The following is a 21962-nucleotide window of genomic DNA, read 5'->3' on the forward strand; positions in this document are numbered from 1 at the left end:
CAGTGTGGGTTGGTAGATAGCTTCCACCAGTGCTTGATTAATCTTCACGAGATCAAGACCCAAGAAAGAAACTTTCTCTCAAGGCGATGATCACAGCAGCTCAGGCTTTACTATGTTCTCCCCATGAAATCACATGCTCCCCAAGGATATTACTGCCCCTCACATCTAGAGCAACTGAATAGTTTTGAAGGTAAAGTGCATGTTGAAAATGCAAATGGCATTCATTGAGAATGGGGAGAAAGGTTGATAACGTCTGGGGTGATAGCAGGCAGGGAGAGATTGTCTTCTTTAACATTTTCCTCAACTGAAAGGGAGAAAGAAGCTGATCATGCAACAGGAGGTAATGCCACATTGCACATTACTTCAACATAGATACCAGCACTGGGGGTGGGGCTAAATTCCCGCAGCCATAGCAGGTGATGAATGAAATATTCCTTTCCAAACAGCTGCAGTCCTGTTAATTATCAGCCCCTGCCCTAAGGAGCAACTACTGCATTTTTTAAGCGCACTTTAAATGCAAAGGCAATATCTGGTTTAGCTTTTATTTTAAATGGGTAAAGTGGTTGCCCATTCTTTGCTCATTTCTTCTTTTGCCTACAGCTTTTTATTCTTCGATCCTTACATAATGCCAGAAGAGTTAAGATCTGTCCAACTAAAAACACCCATCTTACCCAGCCTGTTGCTCTTCAGGAGCATCGGGCTGTAATTCCATCACCCCAGAATGTGCTTTTTCAGTTCTGCACTGTCCACCACTAGATATAAAAATAAAATACAACAATGCCTGAGTTAGAACGAAGTGCCTCAGCCAATGCCAGATACATGGCTTGCCCCTCTAAACAAGACAGTGAAATTCAATGCTTCTGCTACCTCATCTACTATCAGTCTCTAAGAGAAATCTGACCGGTCTACAATGGGAAGAGAATCAGAATTTTCATTAAATATTTTTTTTAAAACAATCTCCAACTCCCCCAAACTTACTTCACCAATTATCCATTATCAATTCCGATTATTTTTTTTAATAAAAAATGTGACTCCAACTCAGATTTGATTTGTAAGTTTATGAGTTGTAAATTAAAAATGAAAACTCTAACAAATTGTGCCTGTCTGAATCTAAGTCTTTGAAAGACTGAAAACGATTGTAGTGTTATAACAGTGTTATAGGCTCACATCTCATCTTTGTGTTCTTGGATCATCATACTATCACATCAGCAAACAAATTGAAAGGGGCTGAGAAGATGTTAAATAGAGAACCAAGATAGGAGGATGTGATCAGTTCTCACAGAGGCAGGCAGGAAGGAAGGCACAAACTTGCAACCTTGTTGAGAGGCTGTGACATGTAAGAGAGTGTAAGAAGAAGGAAAAATAAGCTTTTTCCCCCCCTCAAGCACCATGAAAATATGTGTGCAAATCTTGTGCTTCTTTCTTTTACTAACCTTGTACAAATGTGCAGTGATCACTGGGGTAAGTTTTCTCTCTCTTTTCATTTTTGCTTATGGACTATTGTAATTGTTGAAGAAGTTGTGTGACCACACTGATGGAGTGGGAATTTTGGCGATGTGGGACAGAATGCTTTCTAATATTCTTAATTTAAATGGTATGGCTAATACATGTTTTAACTCTAACACTGAAATCTCTAACACTGAGATTTTAAGTTATCATTGAAAATATGCAAAACATAGCATAATAAAATAAAAATAAGGAGAACTGATTATTAACTAATTATAACTATTGCATTTTCACAAGTGGAGGGAGGAAAAACTGTTTCACTGATCCCAAAGGCTTTTTAAAATATCAATAGGCTTGGAACAGAGTCTGAAACGGTAATATAGTATACACACCAACCTAAAAATGGGACTTACTCCTGAGAAAAGCTGCATAGACTTGGACTGTATGTTTATATAAAGATTTATATAAAGATTTAAAAGTTTTAAAATGGTATTTTTATTTTCAAATCTTTGAGTGAATATTGATGATTTAAGATATATAATTATATGCTTAGTGTTCATTATAGCATTCATGAATATAGCAAGGCAGGTTTGAATTTCATTAATGGTTTTAATGTATTTTTCAAAACAACGTATTTTCAGCATTAGCTATATAAAATCCTAAGTTATGGATTTATGTTTCTGAATCCCATCTGAAAATTGTTTACACAAAACTGTCTATTCACAAGCTCCAAATTGGTACAGATACTATATTTTATACATTACCCATGTTTATCCCCACATTAATATATTGATCAGTGCTTGACAAGGGAAGTTTTTTAAAGATTTCAGCAACTGGTTCTATAATTTGTAAAAAGAAAAAAAACAATTTTGTAGATTTTCTAATGACAATAGCTTCAGATAATTCCTTAAATTCTAGATCATCCTATTCAAGTAAAAGATTGCTTGTGTGACTATTATTTGCATATATCAGCTAACTGATATAGTATTATCCGTATCAGGTAAATTGAAATCTCTCATTGACTAAGGCTGAGAGCAGTTTTCTCCTGAAAGTGAACATTACTTATAGAGATACCGTATATACTTGAGTATAAGCCGACTCGAGTATAAGCCGAGACCCCCAATTTCACCCCCAAAAACTGGAAAAAGTTATTGACTCGAGTATAAGCCGATCCGCCGTTCTGCAAGCCTCTGCCGCCAGCAGAGGCTCGATCCGCCATTTTGCAAGCCTGAATACACAGGAATACCCTGTGTGGCCAAGGCTCGTCGGCAGGTCTCCGTTCCTCCTGCCGACCTTTGGGGAGGTTTGGGCGCCTCCCCAAACCTCCCCAAACCTCGGCAGGTCTCCGTTCCTGTTTGGGGAGGTTTGGGCGCCTCCCCAAACGTCCCCAAACCTCGGCAGGTCTCCGTTCCTGTTTGGGGAGGTTTGGGCGCCTCCCCAAACCTCCCCAAACCTCGGCAGGTCTCCGTTCCTGTTTGTGGAGGTTTGGGCGCCTCCCCAAACCTCCCCAAACCTCGGCAGGTCTCCGTTCCTCCGCGCAGACCTGCCGACCTTTGGGGAGGTTTGGGCGCCTCCCCAAACGTCCCCAAACCTCGGCAGGTCTCCGTTCCTGTTTGGGGAGGTTTGGGCGCCTCCCCAAACGTCCCCAAACCTCGGCAGGTCTCCGTTCCTCCGCGCAGACCTGCCGACCTTTGGGGAGGTTTGGGCGCCTCCCCAAACGTCCCCAAACCTCGGCAGGTCTCCGTTCCTCCGCGCAGACCTGCCGACCTTTGGGGAGGTTTGGGCGCCTCCCCAAACGTCCCCAAACCTCGGCAGGTCTCCGTTCCTGTTTGGGGAGGTTTGGGCGCCTCCCCAAACCTCCCCAAACCTCGGCAGGTCTCCGTTCCTCCGCGCAGACCTGCCGACCTTTGGGGAGGTTTGGGCGCCTCCCCAAACGTCCCCAAACCTCGGCAGGTCTCCGTTCCTGTTTGGGGAGGTTTGGGCGCCTCCCCAAACCTCCCCAAACCTCGGCAGGTCTCCGTTCCTCCGCGCAGACCTGCCGACCTTTGGGGAGGTTTGGGCGCCTCCCCAAACCTCCCCAAACCTCGGCAGGTCTCCGTTCCTGTTTGGGGAGGTTTGGGCGCCTCCCCAAACCTCCCCAAACCTCGGCAGGTCTCCGTTCCTCCGCGCAGACCTGCCGACCTTTGGGGAGGTTTGGGCGCCTCCCCAAACGTCCCCAAACCTCGGCAGGTCTCCGTTCCTCCGCGCAGACCTGCCGACCTTTGGGGAGGTTTGGGCGCCTCCCCAAACGTCCCCAAACCTCGGCAGGTCTCCGTTCCTGTTTGGGGAGGTTTGGGCGCCTCCCCAAACCTCCCCAAACCTCGGCAGGTCTCCGTTCCTCCGCGCAGACCTGCCGACCTTTGGGGAGGTTTGGGCGCCTCCCCAAACCTCCCCAGGTCTCCGTTCCTGTTTGGGGAGGTTTGGGCGCCTCCCCAAACCTCCCCAAACCTCGGCAGGTCTCCGTTCCTCCTGCCGACCTTTGGGGAGGTTTGGGCGCCTCCCCAAACCTCCCCAAACCTCGGCAGGTCTCCGTTCCTCCTGCCGACCTTTGGGGAGGTTTGGGCGCCTCCCCAAACCTCCCCAAACCTCGGCAGGTCTCCGTTCCTCCGCGCAGACCTGCCGACGTTTGGGGAGGTTTGGGGAGGCGCCCAAACCTCCCCAAACAGGAACGGAGACCTGCCGAGGTTTGGGGACGTTTGGGGAGGCGCCCAAACCTCCCCAAAGGTCGGCAGGTCTGCGCGGAGGAACGGAGACCTGCCGAGGTTTGGGGAGGTTTGGGGAGGCGCCCAAACCTCCCCAAACAGGAACGGAGACCTGCCGAGGTTTGGGGACGTTTGGGGAGGCGCCCAAACCTCCCCAAAGGTCGGCAGGTCTGCGCGGAGGAACGGAGACCTGCCGAGGTTTGGGGAGGTTTGGGGAGGCGCCCAAACCTCCCCAAAGGTCGGCAGGAAGAACGGAGACCTGCCGAGGTTTGGGGAGGTTTGGGGAGGCGCCCAAACCTCCCCAAACGTCGGCAGGTCTGCGCGGAGGAACGGAGACCTGCCGAGGTTTGGGGAGGTTTGGGGAGGCGCCCAAACCTCCCCAAACAGGAACGGAGACCTGCCGAGGTTTGGGGAGGTTTGGGGAGGCGCCCAAACCTCCCCAAACGTCGGCAGGTCTGCGCGGAGGAACGGAGACCTGCCGAGGTTTGGGGAGGTTTGGGGAGGCGCCCAAACCTCCCCAAACAGGAACGGAGACCTGCCGAGGTTTGGGGACGTTTGGGGAGGCGCCCAAACCTCCCCAAAGGTCGGCAGGAGGAACGGAGACCTGCCGAGGTTTGGGGAGGTTTGGGGAGGCGCCCAAACCTCCCCAAAGGTCGGCAGGAGGAACGGAGACCTGCCGAGGTTTGGGGAGGTTTGGGGAGGCGCCCAAACCTCCCCAAAGGTCGGCAGGAGGAACGGAGACCTGCCGAGGTTTGGGGAGGCGCCCAAACCTCCCCAAACGTCGGCAGGTCTGCGCGGAGGAACGGAGACCTGCCGAGGTTTGGGGAGGCGCCCAAACCTCCCCAAACGTCGGCAAGTCTCCGTTCCTCCGCGCCCTGCCTGCCTGCTTCTTTCCGCTGCGGAAAGAAGCAGGCAGGCAAGGCGCGGAGTTTGGGGAGGTGCGCGCGCACCTCCCCAAACCTCCCCAAACTTCGGCAGGTCTCGGACGGCGGTGGCTTGGGAGAGGTGCGGGCGATCCCGGAAGCACCAAAGCCTCGGCCGCGCACAAGTCCTCGGTAAGTTTTTTTGTTGACTGGAGTATAAGCCGAAGTGGAATTTTTCAGCCCAAAAAGTGGGCTGAAAAATTCGGCTTATACTCAAGTATATACGGTACTTGTTAAAGACGCACTTGTTCAAAAAAATCCTGTTTGATACATGGAGATGGCCAAAAACTAAGAAGAATCCATTCTTGGTCCAGCCATGAAACAGAGCAGATTACCTTTCTTGGATGACAGAGTGCAGATTCTGTTAAAGGACAGCAACACACTGTCAGTCAACCTCACTGAGGCTTCTTTCCAATATGGATAAGAGCATTTTGTAACCTTATGCACGGCAACTGATCTGGTACATTAGATTCAATACACATTTATGAGAAGTTACAGTTTTCCCTATTTCTTGTCAAGGAAGTTTACAATGGCTCAGTCAGAATTAGTGGATGTAATTTAGAACCTCTTGATTCTAAAAATCCACATGAAGGAACTCACCCCTCATCGTTGGAAATTGAAGGTTAAACACACACAAACACACACAGACACACATGTGGACAGAGGGGCAGACAGACAGACACCCCTTTGATATTCAGTTTTTGTATGGGTTGAAGAATTCCTCTTCCAACCAATTATCATAAATGCTGGAAGTCTGTCCCCTTTTACACTGAAATTGGTAATACAGGTAATATGTTTACAACAGTTCATTTACTGAATAAAGTGACTTATGACTGTTTTTTACACTTACAACAGCTGCATCATCCCCATAGTCACTTGATCAAAATTTGGATGCTTGGCAACGGACTCATATTTATGATGGTTGCAGTGTCCCAGGATCATGTGATCAACTTTTGTGACCTCCTGACAAGCAAAGTCAATGGGGAAGCCAGATTCACTTAACAACTGTGTTACTAACTTAGCAGCTGCAGTGATTCACTTAACTGTGACAAGAAAGGTTGTAAAATGGGGCAAAATTCACTTAACACCTTCCTCACTTAGCAACAGAAATTTTGAGGCTCAGTTGTGGTTGTAAATCAAGGACTACCTGTACAGAGAAAATGTGCTGTATTTTATTTTAACTAGATGGGATTTTTCCTTTATACAAATACAAGAATTTAAAGAAGAAAAAATTAACAGTTCTCCTCCCCCTTATAGAAATATTATTATTGTAACAAAAATACACACATTCTATTTAGTTGCAATTTATTTAGTTGTCAAATTTATAACCCACCTCATTCAAGCAACTCTAGGAAGTGCATAATAATAGATAAAAAGCAAGAATGTAACAATAGCAAATATAAATATAAAGAATCATAATTATAAATATACTAAAAAACTGGAAATTTCCTAGTTGCAGGAAATAAAAATAGCCCCTTCAACAATGGAGCCATCTAGATACAGTAGGTCTTCAGTTCTATGGGGTCCACAGGTCTGGTCACATGAGCAGGTCTTAAGGGCTTTGTGAAATATCAAAAGAGATCAATCAGGCCAATCTAATTTTGGGAGAAAGAATATTCCACCTACAGCATAGAAGGCACATCTCCTGGGACCCACCAAATGTAAATTCTTAGCCAAAGGTACCTACGGCATGCCTTCTCTGTAAGATCTGATGGGGCAGGCTTTTGTAAGTGGAGAAGAGCAGTCCCTCAAATAGCTTGGTCCCAAGCCATGAATTGGATGTAGAAGCAGACTGGCAACTAATGCAGCCCATGAAGCAGAGGTCTAATATGTATTGTCCTCGGAGTGCACATACTGTAATTGCATCTGCTGCTGCATTTTGTACCAGCTGAAGCTTCCAGATGTTCTTCAAGGGCAGTTTCATGTAGAGCACGTTGTAGTAGCCCAAACTGGAGGTGACTAGTGCATACGTGACTGTTAGCAGGACTTGCTGATCCAGGTACTGTGGAAACGGCCTTCTAGCAACACTGCCACCTACTCCTCAAGAAGGACCCCAAATTGTATGTTGGGTCGGTCTAGGGTAGTGCAACCCCATCCAGCACCAAAAATTGCGTAGTCCTCTAATCAGTTGCCCCATTTGATCTTCCAGGGTTTAGCTGAAGCCTGTTGTTTCTCATCCAGATCCTCACAGGCTCCAGGCAATGAGATAAGACGTTCATCATATCACTTAATTTGCTAGGGGTAGAGATATATAATTGGGTATCATCAGCTTTTCTCCTAATAAAATCTACTCTAATCCAATGTCCATCGAATTTATTGGGCTTACAACAGTAAAGGCATCTTCATGGACGATGGGTCATGTGATCAGAGCAATCATTTTGACTTCTTATCATCTCCCCTGCCACCAACCCCAATGCAGAATGCAAACTAGTTGTTCTCGGAGGACACTATTTGGGGAAACTCCCTGAAAATGTGTTTAAGATTGCAATTTATTTTCCTATTTATTCCTATCAATATTACTGATAACATTATTAAAGAACCCTGTCTTTAATTTCATAACTAAAGATACTTTTCAAATAAGCAATTGATTGGATCCATTGAATAGGACTACAGTGTCAACTGTGTCCTTATCGGCCAGCTCTATCTGTGTGTTACTTTGGAAATAATCATATATAGTATATAAAGAAAAAAAACTTTCTCACCCTGATGTGCCATATATGTCAGTCCTCAATCTCAGGTCCTTTACCAGAGGCCTGGGAATTTGAGGGCTATGCACATTACCTTAATTGTTCCTAGCACTGCCTTCTTCGTACCACTGAACTCTGTATATGAGAGATATACAATATGTTGAAAATGAAACAAAATGGAACAACACAAAATAACCTATTTCATGGCAATATCTCAGGAGCTGAAATTGTTTAAAATTAGCCTGTTCTTCTTGTGGTGTTGTTTCTAATGTATTATTCAGATATTTCGTGCAGATTTCAAATAGAAGCAGAATTTGGAGTAAATCAAAATAGGAAAATAAAAACAAAAAAAACACAAAAGTGTCTGAACAATCCTCTCAGCATACCTAAACAGATCTGAGTTATAATCAAGCCAAATAAAGGGTTGACTCTCAAAAGTATTGTAATAACTGGATGCTCATATTTTTGATGAGTTACTTCCCTTTCCGTAAATAGTTCTGATGACCTCAGCATGACAATTTAGAGCCTGGCAGAATTTGATTTGTGTTTGTGTAGTGTTTCTTTGAATAAAACTGATATTTATTTCCTCATCTTTACTTAATTTAAGCTATTTGAATTTTAACAGATGCAGGAAATTGCATTATTACGTATTTGTTCTGACATTTATCTATTTAAATTGTCACAGCTGTGGCGTGTAAGTGACTCAGATAATATTTTAGATGACAGTGGAAGTAGATATTTTTAAAAGAGTAGCTCACTTTGGTGCTACAACCATCAGCATGAACAGAAAAAAAAATACGATTATGGTAAAAATGGCTAGGAAAGAATTTACGGCATTTCATCAAACGTTTTGGTCATACACACAAACACACTCTCTCACACACAACCATACACTTAAACACATGCTTTGCTTCCATAGGTGCCAAGAAGAACCAATTCAATAGCCATCACACTACACCCAGGAATTCCATTAGGAGTGTACCAGATATGCCTGAGAAGCAGAAGTTAAAGTTTAATAAAAATAAATAAATGTTAACATAGGTATTAGCACCTGGCTTATGAAAATTTTATCTTGAGCCTGTTTTCCATATCCAGGGTAACTCCTAGGGCTTAGGCCAGGAGAAGGCAACGTTGGTTCTTTTATGACCCGTGGCCTTCAACTCCCAGAATTCCTGAGCCAGCATGGTTGGCTCAGGAATTCTGGGAGTTGAAGGCCACGAGTCATAAAAGAGCCAAAGTTGCCTAGCCCTGGCTAGGCTGTAGGAAACATATGTGAGCTTGCTCCGTTTCGATTAACCATAAACAGTTTTCATGGTAAGCAAGTAGAAACTCAAGACTGTAAAATGTAAGCCATTGGGCATCACCACTTTTTCGGAGTCCTGAGTTGGGGGCCTACAGCATAGCTACATGTTGCAATAATGGCATATTTGACAATATGACAATAAAGGTTATCTTATCTTATATCTTATCTTATAAGAAAGATTGGTTGAAGTTGCTAGAGGAAATTTGCTGTACTTAATAGCACGGGGGCAAGGGGGGGAAGCATTCTTTCTCTCTAGCAAAAGACTATTGTGCCAAGGACGAGCTGGTGGGCTTTTAGCTTTTCAAACCATGGAAACAAAGCAGGAGTCTTCAAACTTGGCAAATTTAAGACTTGTGGACTTTAACTCCCAGAATCCCTCAGCCTGGCTGAGGAATTCTGGGAGTTGAAGTCCACAAGTCTTAAAGTTGCCAAGTTTGAAGACCCCTGCAATAAAGCACGGGGAATCAGACTCAGTTAATGGTAGTGCTTGACTTATAACCACAATGGATCCCAAAATTTCCATTGCTAAACAAGGCAGTTGTTAGGTGAGTTGCACCTCATTTTACAACCTTTTTTGCCACAGTTGTTAAACAAATCACTGCAATTGTTAAGTGAATGAATCATGTGTTCGTTAAGAGAATCTGACTTCTTCCACTTAACTTTCCTTGTCGGAAGCCGGCTGGGAAGGTTACAAACAGTGATCACATGACCATGGGACAATGCAACAGTCATAAATACATGCCAGGTGCCAAGCACCCAAATTTTAATCATGTGACTACGGGGATGCTGTAGTGGTCGTAAGTGTGAAAACCAGTCACAAGTCATGTTTTTCAGTGCTGAACAAATGGCTGTAAGTTGAGGGCTACCTGTATATGTACTTGGTGACGGCAACACTGAAAGGAAAAGAGGTAGGGTGTCGTTTAGTTCGGTTCATAGATTTACACTCCTAGTCTGAAAGAACTTTCACAATGCATGGACAGAAAAGATTGATAATACCCTTTATATCTTCTCTCTAGTCTCTCAGGATCACAGTGGTTGCTTCTTATTGTGCCTGCAAGCTCTCCGATGCAAGAAATTTATGGATTCCATGCTGCTTAGTGTATCTCCCCCCCTCCCCCCCGCAAAAAAAATATTTCGTTTGCCAGGATTGGGAGCCAGAATTAGCTTCGTTCATTCTCAGTCTTAAGTTTCCATTAATTTTCTATTTTAGATATTAGACAGAAAAACAAACGTCTACCCTGTTCTTCACAGGTCTTTGAATGATTACCAGCAGGAAGGATAATAGGGTGGGAGAATCTATATTCTGTGTAGAGGATCCAGGTTGCTCCATTCTTTCTGTAAACAGGATAGAGCTGGGGGCCAGGCATTGCTGAAATATCTCCTCCAATGGAGTTGCATTTCTATTGGTCAACCAGTCTATCTTCTGTTTATCTTCTTCCCCAAATCCCCTCTATACTCTCAGGGAAATCGAAGAAAAGCACTGGTGTTTGGGATACATTTTCTGTGGCAGCCCTTTCCATATGAAAGAACCCTCCCCTTGAAACCTTGTAGGCCCCCTAACACTTTTAACCTTTCGGAAAGCTGTAAAGAACTGGCATGCCCTGAAAAGCATTTGCTTAAGGTGAATTTGGAGCTTGAGAGAGAGATTGGTTGTGGTGCTGGGTTTTCTTGCTGTTTCTGTTGCTATTGCCTTTTGCTTTATTTATTTTTTTTGTACAATGTTGTTTTTATATTAGGGATGTGAGCCACCTGAAGTTCTAATTTTTAAGGTGGCTAGCCACACAAAATAGTAAATAAATAATTCACTGATTTTATCACATGTTATACAGGTAGTCCTCGACTTACAACAGATCATTTAGTGACAGATCAAAGTTACAATGGGTGAGATTCAAGGTGTTGGTAATGACTTACAAAGCCCTACATGGCATGGGTCCGGATTACCTACGGCAACACCTGCGGCCGGCATCAACCTCCCTCTGTCCAGTGCGCTCCCACAGAGAGGGCCTCCTCAGGGTGCCTCCGATCAAAGAATGTCAATTGGTGGCCCCTAGGGGGAGGGCATTCTCTGTGGGCACGCCAGACCTGTGGAACCGCTTGCCGGTCGAGCTCCGGATGGCCCCCGACCTTCGCTCCTTCCGGCGGGATCTAAAAACTTATTTATTTGAGCAATCCGGCCTGGTTTGATGGGTTAAGGGCTGGGTTTTTAACATGGTTTTAATTACTGTTTATATCGGGCATAATATTTAATTGTTTTTTAACTTTTGTACTTCGTTTTTAATATTTATTGCCCTGTACACCGCCCTGAGTCCTTCGGGAGAAGGGCGGTATAAAAATTTAATAAATATATATATAAAATATAAAAAAGTGACTTATGACTGTTTTTTACATTTATGACTGTTGCAGCATCCCCATGGTCACTTGATCAAAATTTAGATGCTTGGCAACGGACTCATATTTATGACAGTTGCAGTATCCCAGGGTCATGTGTTCACCTTTTGTGACCTCCTGACAAGCGAAGTCAATGGGAAGCCAGATTCACTTAACAACCGTGTGACTAATTAACAACTGAAGTGATTCACTTAACAACTGTGGCAAGAAATCCCACTTAACAACTATCTTGCTTAGCAACAGAAATTTTGGGCTCAATTATGGTCGTAGGTTGAGGAGTACCTGTATTATTTATAATCTTTTAATATACTGTACTCAGTTCATCACATTTATTTTGCAAGCAGTACCGCTTAAAAAGTTCTGATCTAAAACTATAATCTCCATAAGTCTTATTTGACAAAATATGGTCCTCTATTTGAGTTTTGTGTACAACTTTCTTGTGTACTTCAGAGGGCTATAAAACTTTAACCTTTTTATTTATCTATCTATCAAATCACTCACCTAAATGATTCTAGGCAGACTACAAATTAAAATTAAGATGCCGACTTGTTCCTGTGACTGCCAAATTGTCAGCCAAAATGATGGCTGGTAATTTGGTAATTGACACTGCTCACATTCTGGAATATTCCAGATTGGAGAAGGCTGTTCTATACAGCACTGGAAGATCTTTTGAGCCCTTTTCTGGCTTAGCGGCTGGACTCAGTTATTTCCCCAGGGTAAATATTTACCCATCCAAGATTGTTGTGGAATTCAGGCAAATAATGGAGGCTAGACAGTGTCTTCTAGTGAATTTTTCTTTCTCCTTCACCAATATTCTCATTGTTTTAGTTGCAAATGTTGCAGATTGGGGTTTCACTTTTGAAGATAATATGGGTCTTGATTTTCTATTTTATTTAAATTGCAAAATTAACTCTACTGCTAAATGTTTAGAAGTTAAGTCACAATGGAAATAACTATTTCTTTATTATAGTCATTGCAAATATTTGGGATTTATTTAACAGAATATTATTCCTGCTGAATTAGAGTCTTACAGATTGCCTCATTCTTTTCTGAAAAGCAAAACTATTATTTATTTCTTACCAACAGAATTATGGCATAATGAGAATTAGATGTCCACTGCAAACTACAAAGTTTCTTAAATAAGAGACAGTTGAAGAAGTGGAATAATTTTCCTGCTTATTATTTCTTCACCTGAAAACCAGTATATTTATTGTTCTTTTGAGATGCAATGTTAATGCATCCTCATATTTCAAAAAGAATGCCATATAAATGTCATTTCATTTTGTTGTGATGCTTTCAATTTTACTCCCTCTTGTAATAAATGATGAGATTAGTTATAAGCAGTCATGTTTTATTTGCCTGACATCTCTTTCTTCTTCTAAATGCAGCCCTGTTATACACATCTGCTTTTTGATTAATGTGCTTCATAGAGGAAGCAACTTTGCCAGTGTGCTGGATCGATCAAGAGTCTAATGGCAAACAAATTCTAGAGTAATTTATATGGCAGTGGTTGCAGGGAAAATACTCAAAACCCTTGCCTCAGGCCAAATGGCATAGACTCTCTATTAGCAGTCCAATATCCATGTTCTTGCTAGGGCTCCACAACTGACATAGGCTTAATGAATTATTTAAAATTAACATGGGCTTAATTCTTTGTATATCTTCATAATATCTGCAGGATTTAATGTCCAACAAATTCCTTATGAGCCTGTATGGTGAAGACAGGTTCGCCTTGTAGCCTAAAGTAATCATTTGAAAAAGCTTATGTTTTCTGTACATTAAATCAGTTTCCAATCTTGAACAAACAATTGCATGAAAGAGTTATTGGATGAGCAGAGACTACAATGTGGTCGTGTGGAAATTACCCTAAACTTTATGTTAAATTTACTCTCCTGTTTGGTTAGCTCTCTGACAAAATGTATATTTAGCATCAGATATAAAATTGGTTATTCAGCTATCACTAAATTTTGGGACCTACCAGTGACATGGCTGTTTCCCCAGGTCTTGATGTTTTTAATTATTTGTAAAATCTTCTTTATGAGAAGACTGCTTCTCTAAAATTCCCACAGACGTTTACATCTGCAATGAAATTCTAATGGTAAATAAAAGTTTCTCTTCACACCAGCATTTTTGTGATGGTTTTTTTGTTTGTTTGCAGGCCTGTGAAAGAGATCTTCAGTGTGGAAGTGGGACATGTTGTGCTATCAGCTTGTGGCTCCGTGGGCTTCGTATGTGCACTCCATTGGGGCGTGAGGGAGATGAATGCCACCCTATTAGCCATAAGGTATTGTAAGTGGCCTCAACTAGTTCACAATATGAAGTACTAATCGTCTTTCATGTCAACATATATCTTTGTATTGATTTGTACACACACACACACACACACACACACACAGACACACACACACACACACACCAGCTGCTGGAGCACGTGACATTTTCTACAGGCTTCACTTTATTTATCACTTGTTTATTAAAATATTTACATTTCAGTTTGTATTTGCAGGGTCCCAAAGTAAAATGCATTTGTGTATTAGTTGAGAATTCCATTTTCTACAGCCTGATCATTGTTTGATTTTGTTGAGCTGAATTATAGAAACAAAGCAACAGTAACATTATCTGCTGCATAACTATCAACTACATTGGGAGGGAGGCAAAACCTCTGATTTCTTAACTGAAATTAAATTGCTTCACATAACAATTCACTCTTGCAAGAAAAGAAGTTTTTTAAGAAAGCAGGTATCGATATAACATTAGCTTTGTATGAAAAAGTGTGGCCTTTTATTTCTTTCTCATGAAATGACTTCACACATTCTTAAGTCTCCAAGGGAGAAGCGGCCCACATTTCCCCATGTTGTATAGGGTTTCATTCCTTGTTAGTTCAGAAATTTATAGAAAGATGAAGATCTGGGTCCATTCCAAATTACATTGCAGAATTTAGGTCAAGGTTTTTTCAAACTTGGCAACTTTAAGATGGATGGACTTCAACTCCCAGAATGCTCCCAGCCACCATTCCCAGAATTCCATCTTAAAGTTGCTACATTTGAAGATTAGGCCATATAAATCCAAATAGTTTCATTTTGTTTTTCTTAAGGATAAAGTGTTTTATAGCTTCTTTGTGCATTTAGTTGCTTACTTTACTTGAATGCAAAGTTTATTGTTAACATTATTTATATTTTCTATTTTCTTTAAAAGGTCCCTTTCTTCGGAAAACGGCAACATCACACCTGTCCTTGTTTACCAAACCTCATATGTTCTAAATTCACTGATGGTCGATACCGATGCTCAATAGACTTCAAGAACATGGATTTTTAATGAAAAGTGTTTTGTGACCTTCATACCTTTATACCCACAGCATGTTAAAAAGTGTTGAAGATAATTGTCAGTTTACACAAATGACTTAAATGGGCTGTCAGTAATTAGTAATTTCTGGATGTGCAGATATTGTTCCTGTAAAACAAATGAAAAGATTCCAGAACTGGAATTAAAAATATAAACTTGCAGAATGACTAATATGAGCTGGGCATATTTTTGTAGTTCTGGAAACACCTTTAATTATTTTTTTTAAAAAAACTAGGTAGCTAATATTATTGTATCTGGATATCTTTTTTTAAAAAAAACTAGGTAGTTAATATTATTGTATCTGGAAAGATGATAGATATAGATTAGGTAGCTAGATAGCTAGACAGCTGGCTAGATAGCTAGACAGACAGACAGTCAGACAAACAGATATAGATAGATAATAGATGTTTGTGTTCTCCTCATCTTTCCTACTCACTGTTTAATCTCAATGTGCACAGTCACTCATGGAAAGATTGTACACTTTCCACCGTGTTGAGGAAAGTTTGCCAGCTTCAAAGGGTTTGTTAACTTTTTTCATGTAGCTCTGACCCTCGCTAGTACAATCAGTGGCAGATTCCCTATGAAACTATGTGTGTTTCCAGGCAGAAATGAGAAAATGCTTAGCTCTCATAATGTGGTGACATTGTGGAAAGTTAAGAAGTCCCTGATGAAAGCAGACAAAAGTTAGCATCATCAATTTCCTGCAGTTTGATTAAAAAGTTAAATTGCCACAGAAGGTTTCAGGAAAGCAAAGCAATCAAGTTGGTAGCACAAAGGAAGGAATACCTCTTATCTTCCATTTCCCTAATGAACCTTTCTTTCCTGTTGCCATGGGTATCGAGGAAGAAAAACATATTGATGTTTTCCTTAATCAGATTGATTTCCCATCCACTCTTGAATGTGATTAAAGTTTTTATACAATTCCTACTTTGACTAGCCATAATTAACCTGAATGGCTGTTATAGGCAAGGGAAGAAACAAGACTGGTGCTCCTTGGACAAATAAACTAGGAATTTTGGATCTGAATCTTCCTGATGTGGAATTCCATTCCTTTCCTGAACCTTGGCAAGCATCTTTAGTGGTTACTACAGTAGATACCTTACAGCACAGTCAGTCCTTTAAACAAGTATTTCTCAACCTCAGTAACTTGATGATGTATGGACCTATTCCCACAATTCCCCAGCCAGCATGATTAACAGACCACTAACTGAAAACATTTCATACATACATGATATGTTTATGTGAAATAAAATGTGTATAATGGTTATTTTAGGGGGTGGGAGAGTGGTGTTGGGTTGTTTTACAGGTCACATTTTTCTCTGAGATCTGCTCAATAGGATGGGGTAGAAAGATTTTAATAATGGAAAGAAGGAAGGAAGACAGATTTGTCACAAAATACACCTAATCAGTATTAACCTTGCCATTTTTTTTCCTGGAAACAGGAACAAAATTCCTTCTGACACAGTTTGAAAGATTGTGCTTCTGCCTAAATTGGGTTAAGTATAGAGCTATGAAATATTCACCTCACAAGAAATCTTTTCCATAATGCTGTCTCAAGAGCATTGTTTTGAATGTGGATAGAAGCCAATAATTACAGGGCCTGGATATGTACCACACTTGATAAGATTATTTTCCCCCTTGTAATGTGCAGATATACTTCCATTATTGTTATGTGTGCTATATTGTAAAATGAAGTAGATACGTGTTGTGTATATAAATTATATAAGTACTTGGTCTCTGTCATATCATGTAATGCAAGTCATATAATTACTGTTAAAATACTTTGGCCAGAGAAAGAAAATGTATACTTTTTAACTACTTTTAGAAAATGATACTTACACACACACACACACACACACACACACACACAAACACAAACACACACACACACCCTTTCATCAGTTTGAGAGCAGTTCTGGACCTCTGATTCCAAAATATTGGCAAATGTTTGGCAGAGGAGCTGATTTGTTTCTGGCTCAGTAATTTTTCTTTTTTTAATAAGGCGCAGCTCTGTAAAGTTTCTATTTTTTATTTCTGTTCAGTTAGTTTTGATGACACCCTACTCCAACCATTTTGTTTTTATTTCCCCATTTCCCCATTCGTGCCTCAATTTGTCTCCCTGCAGCTCAAGTAAGGAAGTGATTTTTGCTCAGCACTGTAAGGCTAACAGATTGGTTTGAAGAGCATTGAAGTACTATTGAGGAATAAATGAGGCTGTATCTCATGGCATGAGCATTTAGACTGCTTTTATAACAGGTTTTGTCCCTTTTTAAATCTGGCCATATTTGGAATTTATTAGACTGCCATGGCAGCAGCTAGCTGGTAATATGGAGACATGAGCAAGTGGATTATAAGGTGGATGTGTGGCCTGACATTCAAAACATAAAATAATGTGTTGCCATCATTCTGCCCCCCCCAAAAAAAAACCCCAAAGGCAAATACCTATTTTACAAGATGGTATTTTTTTCTCTCTTTCTGTCAGTCAGCCCACATTCCCAATTTCTGCCATTTCCCACTGATGCATCTTCGTTTAGGCTTTACCCTCCAATATATTGGTTCAAAATGGGAGTGTCTGTATGCAGTGAAGACTGAACAATTAACAGCAAGGAGGCAAAAAGATCAGGTCCTTTGAAACTGATGTGGGGTGGGGGGAGAAGAAGAGAGCAAACACTCTGGTGGGCAACCATCATATTGGGACCTCAACACCATGAGATGTGCTGTTCCTTCCCAAACTATTTTCAACTTAAAAACATCTCCATGCTTTGGTGGTACACAAACTGGCATATATGTGGACCAATTCTCGAAGTGTCAAAACATGAAAATTCTTCCTTCTTTCCCCAATTTTGCCACACATTAATTCACACTGGTTGAATTAAAATGGAAGGATCTGGACATTAGTTCAATATAGTATTAGTGTATTTTTTATTATGGGATCTGAGCAGGGTTTTTTCCATCCATTTTCTTATTAGCTTAGCAAGGCTATCTTAAATTTGTTCTTGGTCAAGTAAGGAGAAGATGTACTTTAGTCCATGGGACCTCTTTTTGGACATGAATACACTTAGAATTCACTATCATCAGATGGGGTGATGGCCACTATTTAAAAAGAGGACAGTATAAATTAATTGGTTGTTACAAAATTTATTCATTTATACATCATGCCTTGGTTTTAATGGCTATGTACTACTCTTGAATCATAGACAGGATGTCTTCTCCAGCTGACAGGGAACAACAGCAGAAGAAGTGTATTTGTGAACTTTCTAAATGTGTTTGATTGGTCACCATGTGACACAGAATGCTGGACTGGATGGTTCTTTGCTCTGATCGAGCAAATCTCCTATAGGAATTTTTATGGGCATGCCAAGAGCAACAGTAGAAAGGCTAGAAATTTATTACTTGAAGGAAAGTACTACAACCAATGATGCCTAAAGCATCAAAAAATGTTGCACTCTTCAAATGCAATAGAAATAATAAGTATTTGCAATCTCACGTGTCTTGACCTTGCAGAGTAATCTTTTTAAAGCAAACTGCTGTGAATTTGAGATGACTGGACGATATTCTTCCAAAGTCATTAGAAGGGAGGGTGACCTACAACACAGAAGAAATCTTGTTTGCTTTGTTTAATTCTTTCTTTAACCAGGACGATAACATTAACAAAAATATGATATGACTCATTTAAATATATCGATATCAAATACAAATGACCTTTTCTGCTTTGACAAGCTATGTACAACTCAAATAGCCGTTGGTGGAATTTTTAAATGATTGCCAAGGCTTAGTAGGGCAAAGCCAAAGGTATTCAAATATAAGATTATCATGGTGTGGCAGAGTTTGCTTTCGAACTGGAAGTGTATTGCTTAGCAAAGGTGGCAAGCAACACAAAAATCACACTATAGCTTTTTTACATTTTGCTGTATATATATAGTTATTTACACCAGATCTTTAAAAGACAATCCTGATGTCAGGTTTCCTTTCAAGTCTCTTTCCAGCAATTATTCCCCTGTATCTCTCCTACTTCCTCCCATTTTCTCTCCAACTTTGTCATCCTTTACTGGTCTAGACAAGAAACAGAATGAAAAGAAAGAAATGAACTGGATTACTAAAATGTGCTCGGTATGTCTGGACTTTTTTCACCTCAGCTGAAAGACTTTCCATTTTGGCACTGGGGAAGAACCTCTCTCAAAGTCTTCTCCCCAGTTCTTCCTCACAAACCAGGGCTTCTCTTACAGCAGCCACCTCCTACTATCCCCTCTTGGGTTTTGGGTGAAGTCGCCATTTGCAGCCAATCAGGTTCCTGTTTCCTGAACAGGAACCAACATGCTTCACTTCAGTCTCCAAGTTCTCCTCAGCCTTTCGCTCCAATGTCTTCTCCAGTTTTTCTTTTCATTCCTGCTACATTTATTCTCCTTTCCTTTTCCCCACCCCTTTCCTTTCTCCCTTTCTCCAATTTTTGCTTAGAAGGCAGCATGTCCCACAGGAGCTGAGAAGATGGGTTTCTCCCCCAGGGTTGTAATCCCCAACACCTATATACTTTGCTGCCCAATGGACTGCTGTCTGAAATCTTGCTACCATCTACGTCAGCTCATCAGGCCTCATGCTAACATAGTTGTCCTTTTCTCCTCCCCCCCCACTCCAAATACTGACTCACGCCAGCAGAACAGCAGCCAGGCCAGGCTACAAAATCCATATGCCACAAAGATACATTCACATATTTTTCAAATGGTGCCTCCTCCACGCCTCCTGCCAAGATACATTATACATCATATTGTCCTTTGCTAAAAAAAAATTGTTGGTTCTTCTCACTCTCCCAAGTTGTCTAATTAATGTAACAATGGCATCCCTTGTCTGAGAAAATATGGACAGAATAACAAAAATATAATTTACAACATTTCCCACAAAAACAGATGTTTTGGTGGCAATAAACTCCAACAAGCCTCCCCAAAACACACACAACACCCTTCTGATATATTTTATACTGTACAGGGCTTAGAAATCATTGTGGACATGTTCTGTCTTCCTGTATTTTTCCTATACCATAACCAGATTTCAAAAACTCCCAAAAGAAAAAAAATGCAAAGTCATCAGTGAAGATGCTCCAGAATGCTGTTGATGGATGCAGTTTTTGAATTCTCTTTCCTTGGCCTCTTTTTTTGGCATTAATTTTTAACTTAAAATAGTAAAATAATCATTTTAGGTTGTTCAACTGGTTATAACTACATAATGCATAAAAATACACATCAGTAAAGGACACAGAGACAACAGCAAAGTGTGTTGAATTTGTCCCAAAAATATTATTAAAAAAATGATTGACAATTTTAGAAACAAGAAGCAGGGAATTACAGATATATCACATGAAAACTAATCATGGATACACCAGTTCTTTGAGCCTTGGGCTATGGAATAGTTAAGGAAAAATATTGTAACAAGCAAATCTAACTAAGATTGATTTGGTGGGACAAATAAATAACAGCAATATAGTTCATGTGTAGTTTTCAAGCAACAGGAACATTAAGAAACTGGAAGAGACTATTGGAGAGAGATCATGCAAATCTGAAGATTTTATTACTCTAATTTTAAATTGTCACTGATACAAAAAAAGGATGCTATTGTAAAGCTTCAGACACATTTCACCAACATCATGTGTGGTTAACAGGCTAGCAGGGCTTGTTAAGAGGTTCGGGTATGTCCTCACATTGAACTAATAATAATATTAATTATTATTATTATGCCAATATCTTAATGTAATCTCAACTTTCCTAGCTCAAAAGATATGTGTCAAGGACTTCAGATAAAAGTGAACATTTGCTTTGGAACCATAAGAACTGGAAAAATACACAAGGTCGTAATACATGAATGATCTCTGGAGGGCGCGGGATAGGGGACATTCCTCTGTCCTAGTCCTATTAGACCTCTCAGCGGCTTTCGATACCATCGACCATGGTATCTTGCTGCGGCGTCTCAGGGGATTGGGAGTGGGAGGCACAGTTCTTCAGTGGTTCTCCTCCTATCTCCTGGGACGCTCGGAGTCGGTGTTGGCAGGGGGGCAGAGATCGGCCCCTAGGTCTCTCGTTTGTGGAGTTCCTCAGGGGTCGGTTCTCTCGCCTCTCCTGTTCAACATCTATATGAAACCGCTGGGTGAGATCATTCGTGGTTTTGGAGTTGGGTATCATCAGTATGCCGATGATACCCAACTTTTCTTTTCGACCCCAAACCACCCCAGTGATGCCCTCGCCGTGATGTCCCGTTGCCTGGAGGCGGTTCGGGTCTGGATGGGGAGGAACAGACTTCAGCTCAACCCTGACAAGACTGAGTGGCTGTGCATTCCGGCATCCCGGGACATTCCAAATGTTCCATCTCTTTCTATGGGGGGTGAGCTCTTACCCCCCGTGGATAGGGCTCGCAACTTGGGAGTCCTTCTAGATTCACGGCTTACTTTGGAAGAGCATATAGTGGCCGTGACTAGGGGGGCTTTCGCCCAGGTTCGCCTGGTGCGCCAGTTGCGGCCCTATCTGAACCGGGATGCCCTGTGTACAGTCACTCATGCGCTCGTGACCTCTCGCCTTGACTACTGTAATGCTCTCTACATGGGGCTTCCCTTGAAGACCACTCGGAGGCTCCAACTGGTACAGAATGCGGCCGCGAGAGTTGTCTTGGGAGTTTCCCGGTACTCCCATGTTACACCTTTGCTCCGCGAGCTGCATTGGTTACCAGTTGTCTTTCGGGTGAGGTTCAAGGTGTTGGTCACGATCTTTAAGGCCCTACATGGCATGGGTCCGGGTTACCTCAGGGACCACCTGCTGCCGGCATCGACTCCCCTCCGCCCTGTGCGTTCCCACAGAGAGGGCCTCCTCAGGGTGCCGCCAGTCAGGGAATGTCGACTGGTGGCCCCCAGGGGGAGGGCCTTCTCTGTGGGGGCTCCGGCTTTATGGAATCAATTGCCGGTGGAGCTCCGGATGGCACCAGACCTTCGAACTTTCCGTCGGGGCCTGAAGACCCATCTGTTCGAATTAGCTGGTCTGGCCTGATGGGGGATTATGGGCTTTTAATTGTTTTTAATCTGTACTTCTGTTTTAATTGGGCATGGATTTAATTCTTTTTAATTTTTGTATAGTGTTTCTTATGTATGCCCTGTGAA

The 21962-nt window shown here is 41.8% G+C and overlaps 1 protein-coding gene across 1 annotated transcript; it reads left to right on the forward strand.

The window, feature by feature from the left end:
- Positions 1-1389: 1389 nt before the first annotated feature.
- Positions 1390-15096, forward strand: PROK1 (prokineticin 1; the record flags this gene model as incomplete). The annotated part of the gene is made up of 3 exons (XM_081322192.1): positions 1390-1461; positions 13647-13772; positions 14684-15096. 3 exons carry the CDS (start codon positions 1390-1392, stop codon positions 14801-14803), a joined length of 318 nt encoding a protein of 105 aa, XP_081178318.1. The 3' UTR covers positions 14804-15096.
- Between the last annotated feature and the right edge of the window lie 6866 nt (positions 15097-21962).

This window comes from Vipera berus (assembly GCF_964194415.1).
Source record: "Vipera berus genome assembly, chromosome: 3".
Taxonomy (NCBI): Eukaryota; Metazoa; Chordata; class Lepidosauria; order Squamata; family Viperidae; genus Vipera; species Vipera berus.